The sequence below is a fragment of the Vombatus ursinus genome, unplaced genomic scaffold (genome assembly GCF_900497805.2).
Source record: "Vombatus ursinus unplaced genomic scaffold, bare-nosed wombat genome assembly UNPS02000580.1, whole genome shotgun sequence".
In the NCBI taxonomy this organism is placed as follows: domain Eukaryota; kingdom Metazoa; phylum Chordata; class Mammalia; order Diprotodontia; family Vombatidae; genus Vombatus; species Vombatus ursinus.
The window spans coordinates 2,649,304-2,660,806 of NW_020940358.1; the positions used below are offsets into that span (position 1 = coordinate 2,649,304).

The 11,503-nt window shown below is 38.5% G+C and overlaps 1 protein-coding gene across 7 annotated transcripts in view; it reads left to right on the forward strand.

Annotated features, from left to right (window-relative positions):
* The window catches only part of EHMT1 (euchromatic histone lysine methyltransferase 1), a 293,851-nt gene extending 283,152 nt beyond the window's left edge, over positions 1-10,699 (forward strand). For all 7 annotated transcript variants that reach the window (XM_027849525.1, XM_027849531.1, XM_027849548.1 and 4 more), the window contains 2 exons: positions 923-1,098; positions 8,992-10,699. In XM_027849525.1, coding sequence (XP_027705326.1) covers positions 923-1,098; positions 8,992-9,172 — 357 coding nt within the window. In that variant the 3' untranslated portion in view covers positions 9,173-10,699. The remainder of the gene's footprint in view (positions 1-922; positions 1,099-8,991) is intronic.
* The last annotated feature ends 804 nt before the right edge of the window (positions 10,700-11,503 follow it).

The window sequence follows — 11,503 nt, forward strand, 5'->3', positions numbered from 1 at the left end:
TGTGTGTGTGTGTGTGTGTGTGTGTGTGTGTGTGTGTGTGTGTGTGTAGATATATACTGTCTCCCCTGATAGGATGTGAGTTCTTTGAGAAATGAGGACTCTCATTTTTGTCTTTGTATGCCCCTATCACAGTGCCCAGCACATAAGAAGCTTAATAATTGCTTGTTGGGGGAAAAAAAAGAAAAAATGGTTGCTGATTGATAATGTAGTACATTAAATATATTACATTAAAACTACTATGCATTTTATCTGTCACACCCACAGTAAATTATAAAATCCTTATGAGCCTATCTTATCTAAACCTTTTATCTCAGCCCTTAATATAGTGTTCATATAAAGTAAACATAATAGCCTAGTAGATGGATAAATGAATGGTAAATTCATGTATATAAAATCCTTGTTTGGGGCAGCTAGGTGGTGCAGTGAATAGAGCTCTGGCCTTGAAGTCAGGAGGACCTGAGTTCAAATCCAGCCTCAGACACTTAACACTTAACTAGCTGTGTGACTTTGGGCAAGTCACTTAACCCCGATTGCCTCACCAAAAAAAAAAAAAAAAAAAAAAGTAAAATCCTTGTTTACTTTCTTCTATTCTATTCAGTCCCCATTTGTATCATTCCCCAAATTTCTCCAGTGCAATGGAAATTTTTAAACTTTTTTTTTGCTATCTCCACAACTCTGAAGTATTTCTGAGTAGGCACTAACACAATAGATATTGAAACCTTTCAGACTTTTAAGTGTTGTCTTGGTATTCCCTATTTGAAAGAAACTGACTTCTTAAAGTCATGCATCTTCTGCTATATTCTTCCTTCCCCCTCGTTGATTTTGTGTATTCATTGAAAAGTGACTTGTTTCAGTTGCTTTAAGCCAAACCAAATAATCTTCAAAATGCAATGTGATGCTTTTCTTCTCCCCCCCACCCCAGGACGGAGAAGTTTACTGCATAGATGCCCGTTTCTATGGCAACATCAGTCGTTTTATAAACCACCTCTGTGAGCCCAACCTCATTCCTGTGCGTGTCTTCATGTCACATCAGGACTTGCGTTTCCCTCGGATTGCCTTCTTCAGTACACGGCAGATAGAAGCAGGAGAAGAGCTAGGGTATGTACTCTTGCATTATCTTATACTTGCATGTCCTCTCCTTAAATTTTGTGTATTTGTGTACACATACATACTCAGGTAATGGTGGAATGTGTTTCCCATATACTCATTTATATGAAATACTATTTGTAAAGTGCTTAGCAGAGTGCCTGGCACAGAATAGGTTTTTAATAAATGCTTCTTTTCCCATGTGTGCACATATTTGGCTGTTTTATGTTGGTAGATCTTTGCTTTATTCCAAAAGTTCTTTTTTCAGTTTTCTGTCTTTAGGGATTAGCACATTAGTAATGAGGAAAAGTTTGACCCTTAATTTAATTTCACCTAGCCCATGTGGCAGGAGCTGGTTCAGTTTTTCCCCCAGTGGTGTAAATACAGTATAGGTTTAAGAAAATGGAACAGTAATGTTCTAACAGTCCATAAAATGAGACCATTTTTATGGGAAGTCAATCCTTACTTATGTACAATGGGGATCCAATTCTTAACACTGTGACTTGCTGTGACATTCCTTACTTTCTAGAGCTGAGTGTCAAGGGTAAAAAGAATTCAGGAAGTCTTGTACTACTGTTGCTGTAGAAGTCTGCGATAAAGATAAATTGAGGCAACAAAGTTCCAAGCACGATTAATTTATTACCAAAGCTAGCAGTTACTAAATAAATGGGAACCAATGCTCTTCAGAAACCAGGGATGCTGTCTGGGGTTTACAGAGCATTCTCATAGTTGGTAATAGCAAGTTTACATAATATTCAGTAAATCTTAGGCTATTTCCAAAAAAGGGAGAGAATGAGGAATTAGAAAATTGGTACAGTTACTGTGGAGTACACAAATCTTCTTGCTGATTGGCTGAGATATAGGTATTGATTAATGGAATGTTTTACGTTAGTAAATTTACATTCAGATAGCATCTGAAAGAAATAGGGAGCTTCCAAAAGGGCACTAGCTTCTGACAAACAAAAACAGGGGAACTTCAAATTGGGAACTACCTCTCACAATGGAAAACTACTTCTCACACCCACTCTCCTGTTTCCCAATTGCCTTCAGCAAAGCATTTCTCTTAAGTCATGATTTTACAGCACAGAAAACCTAGTTCACAAAACAAGGATAATCATGATATAAATGAAATTAATTAATCTTAGATTGTACAATTCCCGCTTTTGATATTTGGGAGGCATGCCTCCCATGAATCATTCTCTATAGACAAGACATATGCTTTTTCTGGTAGGATTACATCCATATGTATATGTGTATGTGTGTGTATGTTCAGCGTTTTGGATCACCGTAACATTCTTGGGCTAAGTTTAAGCAAGCTTGAGTACAACAACTAATACAATAGTGAACACAAGGTGGAAAGATAGTTATGAGAACCAGGATAATAAGAACCCATTTAAGTACGGTTGACAATATGCCTCCACCAGAAAATCAGGAGGTTACCCAAGAAAACCAGGAAGAATGATCCCATATGAATTACTATGCTCTGCAGTTTGCTGAGCTTCATTCATAAGCTGTTGTAGTTCATGGACATTGGTGATATTCTCTCCTACTTATTGATATAGGAACAACAAACTTATTAATAATAATTGCTCAGGCTTCTCCCTGGGAAGCAGTGAGAATATCTGACACCAAGTGGTTCTGCAAAAACCATCTCTGCTAAAGAATTAACTCTCACCTGGAAGAAGAGGACAACACTAGATGTTTCAGCAATGGCTGCAGTTGTTCCTCGGACCAACTTTTCATTTTCAGTAGAAATTTTTCTAGTTGATTTCATGACATAGCCCATCCTCAAGTTTGAGAATAAAGACCAGAGAAATTTTGGTCCATGAGTAGATTCCTTTGTAGGGTTTGGAGGCTTATATTCTCTCTTTCTCTGCTCATGCTACCATGCCCCCAGATTTCTAGTAGTCCTTCCTAATTAGGCCCATAGAATGATTATAAACTGATACTGGTGGGGCCAAATAGGCTAACCCACATGTCTCATACCACCCCAGGGGAAGAGAAGAAAAGGCTGCTCCAGCACAAATGAAAAATTGACCTGGAGTTACTAATCCCCATGACTTTATACTTGAAATGCCTTTCTTAAAAGAGTTACAAAAGAAAGGTTCCTAGATTGAGTATTGTCATTAAAATAGGTTTTAGCACAAATGAATGATTCTTGTTCATTAGTATCTGGGAGCATTACTACATTGTAATATAGTCTTACTACATTTTTGTTTCACATTACCTCCTACAAAGAGAGTAGTATTTTCACCCTTGGTTCTATTGATACAGAGAGAAAACTCATTTGACAAAGGTTATGCAAGTGGGAATGAGGGAATCCTGTCCTTAATAACCATCATGGACTGGCCTTCAAAAATTACCTTAAAAGTTTTTGAAATGTGAGGAAACTTAAGAGGTTTAATTGTCATTGACAGTGGTCTTTGATTGCACTTGGAATGGGCCTTCCCCGGCCGATTGAGTTCCATTGGTCTGCAGGAAACGCTTGATGTAGACTCTGTCTCCACAATGGAAGTCGTGTAACAAAAAGTCCAAACGCCTCATCTGTACTTCTCTTCCCATGTCATGGAGTTCTTTCAGTCTGCTCTGTAGTTCCTGTATATTAGAAACAGTGGAAGTATCTCCTCCTAGTAATGATGTATATACAGTGGAGGAAGGTTTTGTTTTCATTGAAGGGTGTCCAAATAACATTTTGTAGGGAGAGATATGTAATTCCCCCTTTGGTCTGCTTCAAAGATGAAATAAAGCAAGCGGGAGTACATCAGGCATTTTAAGATGGGTTGCAGAATACAGTTTGCCTATCATAGCCTTAAGTTCTTTGTTTATGCGTTCATCTTGGCCTGAATTCTGTGGGTAATAGGGAGTATGAAATTTAGGAGTTATCCCAAGAGCATAATATGTTTGGGAAAGAATAAAATCAGTGAAATGAGACTTCCCTGTCTGAATCTACACGTGCCAGCAGACCATACCAGGGCATAGTATCTTTGGGAAGTATTTTAGCCACAAAATTGGCTGTAGCTTTAGAATCAGGAAATGCTTCTATCCACTGAGTGAGCTGATCTACAATAAAAAAGCAAACTTTATAGTGACCTGACTTGGGCATCCATATAAAATCAATCTGCAGATGTTGAAAGGGAGTAAAAGTACGTAAGTAAGGGTGACCATGAAAGGCAACTTTACAAAAACATATTGGTTATATGTCTAACAAATGGGACAGGAAGCAGTAATATGCACTGCAACTGCAGTAATACCTGATGCTGACCATGCTTGCTGTAGTGTTTCAACAATTCCCTGAGTTCAAAAATGGCGCCCCCTTATGAACAGAAAAATATAGCTGGTGATAGACGCCTCAGGGGAGGAGTGGTTTGCCTTCTTCAGTCACCCAGATCCTATCTATCTGTTCAGTCTTAAACTATTGTTTCCATTTTCCAACTTCAGAGTCATTGTGGACAGGATTTGAATTGTCTTCCCAAGGAAGGGAGATATGAGAAACATGTTGAAGTCCTTTTAGAGCTGTGAGTTTTGCAGCAGCATCCACTCAGCTGCTCTGTCATGAGACAGGATCTGTTCCATTGGTGTGAGCAGGGCAATGAACAATGACTAAAGCAGTTGGTAGTTTGATAGCAGATAAAAGTTCCTTGATGGAGTCTGCATTAGTATGATGACTTTGCTGTCAGATGTCAGAAAGCCTCTTTTTAGCTATCGTGTCCCAGTGATATTACAGATGCTGAATGCATACATGTGTCAGTATAGATGGTTGCACTGTTACCATCGGCACGATGTCAGGCTTCTGTGAGTGCAGTCAACTCAGTTGCTTGGGCTCTGAAATGAAATATCAAAGAGGTTGCCCAGAAGGTTGGAGACCATATGAGTGCTTGAGTATCAGATGACATCCCTCAAAAAAAGACCCATCAGTATACAGAACGTAATCAGGATTCTGCAAAGGAATGTTAGATCATCATGGAGTTTTTCAGCCATGTCCACTAGAGAGGAATACTCATATAGTGGCTCCCCAGATATTGGTACATGGAGGAGTAATTTAGCAGGGTTGAGGGTGGCACATCACTTAAGAGTAGTACTCTCTTTCCCTAACAAAGTCACTTCATACTTAGCAAGTCTAATCAGAAAAAGCTGTGATGAAATGAAAGGACTTCAACCTCATGGGGGCATAGTAGCATTAGAATGGTGCCAGGAACTAAATCACAAGCCGTCTCTACTAAAAGGACAGTGCTGGCCACAGCCTATAGGAAAGGTGGTGCTCAAGCAGCCACAACCTCAAGGTGTACAGAGTAATATACTACTGGGTAAGGAGAACTTCTGAGTAAGGACACCAGGACAACTGGAGAGCAATTCTGAACTATACCTAGAGGGCTATAAAATAGTGTATACCTTTTGATCCAGCAATACCACTGCTAGGTCTGTATTGCAGAGACATCCAAAAAAAAAAAAGGGAAAAGGACCTCTTTGTACAAAAATATTTATAGCAGTTCTTTTTGTGGTGGTTAAGAATTGGAAATCGAGTGATGTCTGTTAGTTGGGGAATGGCTAAACAAGCTGTGATATATGATTGTAATGGAATACTATTGTACTATAAGAAATGACAAGCAGGATGATTTCAGAAAAACCTGGAAAGACTTACATGAACTGATGAAGTGAAGAGAACCAGGAGAATGTTGTACACAGTAACAGCAATATTGTTCAATGGAGAGCTGTGAATGATTTGGCTATTCTTAGCAATGTAATGATCCAAGACAATCCCATGGGACTAATGATGAAGCATACTTTCACCCTCCAGAGAAAGAAGTGATATTGTTTGAATACAGACTGAAGCATGCTATTTTTACTTTCTTTCAATTTTTTTATTCAAGTGTTATACAAAATAACTAGTATGGAAATGTTTTACATAATTGCACATGTATAGCATCAGATTGCTTATTGTCTCAGGAAGGGGGAAAGGGAGGAATAGAATTTGGAACTCAAAACTTTAAATAAAAATGTTTAAAAAAAAAAAACCAACCACCACCAAGGATGCTTTCTGGGGGTTTACAGAGCATTCTTATAGTTATTAATAAGGGACATAACAGGTTTTTATATTATTATATAAATCTTAGGTACTTCCAAAAAAGGGAGAGAATAAGGAATTGGAAAGTTGTTACAGTTCCTGAGGAGTAAACAAATCTTCTTCCTGATTGGCTGAGATATAGACATTGATTAATGGAATATTTTAGACAGTAGGTTATGACAGCATCTGAAAGAAATAGGGAGCTTCCAAAAGGGCTCTAGCTTCTGTCAAACAAAAATAGGAGAACACCAAATTGAATATTACCTCTCACACCCATTCTTCTGTTTCCCAGTTGCCTTCAGCAAAGTATTTTTCTCATATCACATAATTTTGCAGCACAACAAGGCCTACCACAGAAAGCAAGGATAATTGTCATATAAATGGAGCTAATTAATCTTAGATTTCACACTACTAAATTTTGAGTGTGGAGTAAAACATTTCTTTATGACAAATTCTGGTATTGTTTACTTTTGCCTTTATTAAATCTAGATAACTACATTTTATGTTTAAAAAAGGCAACATACAAATGAATTAACTTCCTTTTTCTTAGAATATGACATAGATGGAGATTAGGTTACAGTCTACCATAGTTAAAAGGGACCTACGGGACAGCATAGTAGAAAGGTAGAGTCAAAACACATGAGTTCAAATCCAGGCTCTCCTACTTACTCCCTGTATGACCTTGGGCTCATCATTTTACTTTTCTGCACCTTAGTTTTTTCATCTGTAAAATGATAAATTGGATTAAATGATCCTCACAGTCTCTTTCATCTCCATATCACACAAAATCTATCTGGTCAGTTTCTTAGATCTTGCAGGAATTCCCTTTCTAAGATACTCCAAAGATTGGTCTTCTAAGCTCAGCATGAACACTTCCCAGGAATAGAGATCTCACTGCCTATCAGTACATTCTTTTTCATTATGTGTGGATTTAATTGTTCTCTCATATATGAGAGAAACAGCATTGTGTAGTGAGTAGAGAATCATCTTGGAGTCAGGAAGACTTGGAGTCCAGCTCTGCTTCTGTTACACACTAGCTGAATAACCAAGAATGTCACTCTGTGTCTTGGGCAGTTCTCTGGCTGACACGCATCAGTGGGGAAAGTTTCCACAATCGGTATTCCCTACACCAATAGCATCCCAGGTCCAAGTGAAAAAGATGAACACAATTTTCTCTTACTCTGGTCACCTTAGCTGATCATTAAATAAAAAACTTACTTCTAGTTTACATGACTTTTCTTGAAATTTTTTCCCTGTAAGCAACTGAATGAATAAAAATTCTTTCCCTACTATACAGATATAGTAAAATTCTTAGCTCTTTCTACTTATGAAATTCTCCAATTAGTTTATCCCCATCATTTTGCAAGTGAGAAAACTAAGGTGCAGAAAGGAATACAGCTTTCACAGATAGCATAGCAAGCTGTTAGCAGAACTAGGACTGGAATTGGTCCCTTGATGTCTAGTAAAGTTTTTTACACTGTATCTGGATATCCTCATTAGCCCTTCCCTTTCTGCTGGGTCTTTTTGCTCAGTTTGCTCTATAATATCGATTTCTGTCTCCTAGGCTTTGGGCCTTGGAACTCTCAACATCACCCTACCCTATCCTTTTATTTTTACATCACAGTATTTTCTAAATATAACCCTCTCCTTCTCCTATATGTCAAGCTACCATTTGTAACAAAGATTTTTTTAAAAAAGGAAAAAAAAATAGAAAAAAACTAACCCATCAGCTGTGCCCAACAGCATATACACTGTTTCATACCCTTAGTTGCACTTCTGTATCACTCTCCATCCCTTTCTCCCAAGATTCTTTCGAATGAGATTTCCTATAAGATCTTAACTTGCAACTATGAATAAACAGCCTTTCTGTGTTTCCTAGATAATACAAATCTATGAAACATTCATGGACAGTTAACCTCTTTCCTAGTTAGTATATGTTCTTCACATTCCCTTTATTTTGTTCTTTTTCCTTTTGTGAATTTCTTTTCCCCTTTGATCCTTTCTTGTTTAGTATTGTGATTCCCCAGATTCTTTAACCCTGCATTCAGCTTCCACTGTACAGCCATGGACCTTTGGCAAGGTGAGAATGGGAACACAGATCATGGAATTCTTTTGACCGCGTTAACCTTTTCCTGTGAGCCTTTTACACTAGAAATCAAAGTCACTGAAGTCTAGAAAATAAACTCTCCGGTATTTAACTGTCTGGATGAATGAGTGCTTTGAACCAGGAACTCTTATTATAAGAGATGTGTGTACTTTTACTTTATTAAGGTCCCCACCCCTTCCCAACTATCAGGCCTACAGGAAGTTGACCTAGGATTTCATATTGAGAACTGAATGGATGGGTCTTTTTTTCCCACACATGATCTCATAAGAGCTCCTATTCATAGCTTTTTGATGTTAGAATTCATTCCTTTCCTAGATAAGTCTGAAGCAGCACACCTGTTTAGAAATGACAAAAAAAAAAAAGGAATATTATAGGTAGAGATAATAACTAAACCAAGTGGGATGAATAATGAATGAAAAATGAGTTTCCCCATAGCATTTCATTAACATTTCAGTATTAGTTGATTTGATAGAAATAAAAGATTTAGAGGCCCTACCTTTCTGTTCTCTAACCATATCACAGTGAAGTCAGTGCTGATATCTCCCCCTTCACTCATCTAGCCTACCATTTACTCATCCATTAATTCACTCATTCAGCAAATATTTATTATGTGCAGGAACCTGTGGAGGAAAGGTCTTTGAGGAGCTTAAGATCTGTGGTGAAAGTTTCTCTTGCTATGATGCCATGACTCAATATTCTCCTCTCTCTTTCCCACCCTTGATTTGCTCTCTTTCAGGTTTGATTATGGAGACAGATTCTGGGACATCAAAGGCAAATTCTTTAGCTGTCAGTGTGGGTCCCCCAAGTGCAAGCACTCCAGCGCAGCCCTGGCACAGCGTCAGGCAAGCTCGTCCCAGGATACCCAAGAGAACGGGCTCCCGGACACCAGCTCTGCTGCAGCTGCTGACCCTTTTTGAGGCCCTGATCACCAAAACTGACATTGTTTCAACTCTCTAGATTTAAATACTGTTTAAATTTCCATTTAAAGAGGACAAGAAATCTACAAATGAAGTCCAAGAGAGGTCATAAGATTTAGGGGCTGTGCCACCGACTGTTACTTGAGGAATTATGAAATAACATGCTGAATACTTTTTTGTTTCCGGTAAGTTCCCAGTTCAGTAGCCTGGGGCTAGGGGGGGCGGGGGTGGGGAGAGATGTGATGACCCATTTTACTAGGGGAAATGTCAGAAACACCATCTGTGGGTGTGTAATAACGGTGTTGTCAGAGGCAAGGGAGAGGTTCCCAGCCATCTTAAAATGACATTACTAGTTAGACAAGGCCATTCAGTCAAGCCATGTCCCAGTCCATGACAGTGAACTTTGAAGTACTTGATGTCACTCTTCCTACAGTTTCCAGAAGTGATTCACTTGGCACTTGGCATAGGCCTTCTGAGTTTCTGATGGTGGTTTTTGTGCATTTTCAAGTTTAATTTCTTCCTCTGGATCTGGTGATTCCCATTGATGCTATTGAAATAATTTTGGGCAATGCACTCTCTTCTAAAAGATGCCTGTTAGTCACCAAACTCACCTTTCTGGAGTCCTTTTCTTTCCCTTTCTTGAAGCCCCTATTTTGTGCCAGCCTGCCAAAGCCACCATCGCTCCCACAAGCTGTCTCCGTTAAGAGTCTGGCCTCCTTTGAGGCCTCCTCAGCATGTTACTGGTTCAGTGTTTGTTTCCACGGGTGACACATTACAGAAGGATTTGTCTCTTCTTTCACATTAACAGTCTTAGGGAGGAAGTTTTAAAGGGATTGTACAAGACACTAACTTGGAAAAATCAGTTTGCTTTTTAAGAAATATATATATATCTAGACACATTTATCAAACCTCTGACTGGCATTTCTCTGAGAGGCTACTGAGCTCAGTAAGAGCTGCGGAGAGCCAAGGATCATGTAACAGGGAGAAGATACCAACGCACCAGCTCGTCTGCTCCTGTCAGTTTATTTGATGCTGGGCACCTTTTAATTTTTAAGCCACATGCTATGATGATTAATAAACTGATTTATTTTCTACCATTATTGAACATTAGGACAAACAAAAAATAAAAAAAAAAACAACACAAACAACGGTGCTGATTCTGGTGTGATTTTTACTCACCAAGTGAATATAAACTATCAATTGTATAAAAAGAACAAAGTGATTTTAGTATAAAATGCAGGAGAACCTTTTTTTAAATTGTTAGTATTGTAGTGTGAATAAATTTGCCATCAACTTTTGTGTGATGGCTTGGCAGGTCATATAATTTTTTTTGCATCTATCTTTTTAAATACTGTAATTAGTGCAGTAACCGTGGGTTTTTTTGTGCAACTCTTCTAAAACATTCATAATGCGGTCATGTTTATTTTTTTCTGTTAAAATGTTTTTGACAGTTTTAAGAGCAGTCTTTTGGCTCAGACCATTTCTTGTTCTGTTTTCAATGAAATCAATAAAAAAAAGTACTTTAAATGAGTTTTTTATTATGATATTGTGTTTCTCAAATGGTGTCTGCAAAAAACGCCCCAGCTTTGACTGGATAAGATGCTTGCAGTTTAAATACAGACTTTGTTTAAGCCAGCAGCTCTAGTTCTAAGAGATTATCTCTAACCCTTCATCTTTGAGTGTCTGACCCAGGTTGTGAATTACATGAGTTATTAGGAAGGCTTAGATATTCCTCAGTTAACCTCCTTCTCACACGTAGACAGGGCTGTCCCAGCAGCTTAGCACATGGAGTGGCCTGAAGAGTAACTTCTTCCTTTTCACACCAGGAGTAGGTTCGAAAGATGGACAGGCCAGGGTCTTAGACCCAGGTCTATAGGGCAGACTGATCTAGTGGCCTTGGAATTGCAGCTCAGAATCGGAGCTGTGAATACATGACCCTGGGCAAGTCATTCAACCTCCTTGAGCCTTGGCTTCCTCAACTAACTCTAAGATGGTGGTTAATAATGGCACCTCCTTTACAAGGTGGTTGTGAGGATCAAATGAGATTATATTAAGCACTTTATTGACCTTGAAGCACTATGTAAATTTGAACAGTTGTTAACATTTTATTGTCCCACCACTTTTAAAAATAAAGCCCTCTCATTTCACTGAGTGCTAAGAGAAGCCGTGGAAAAGTGAGTGAGTTTTCCCAGTTGTCCTCTGGCCCATCTCTGAGTGCATATCAGGTCTATGATGCTTTTTTTGTCTTCACCCAACACTGTGTGAAGCCCTTTCTTTAGCGAAGAAAACTGGGTGTATATTGGTCCATTTTTAAGTTTTGGAATATTATCT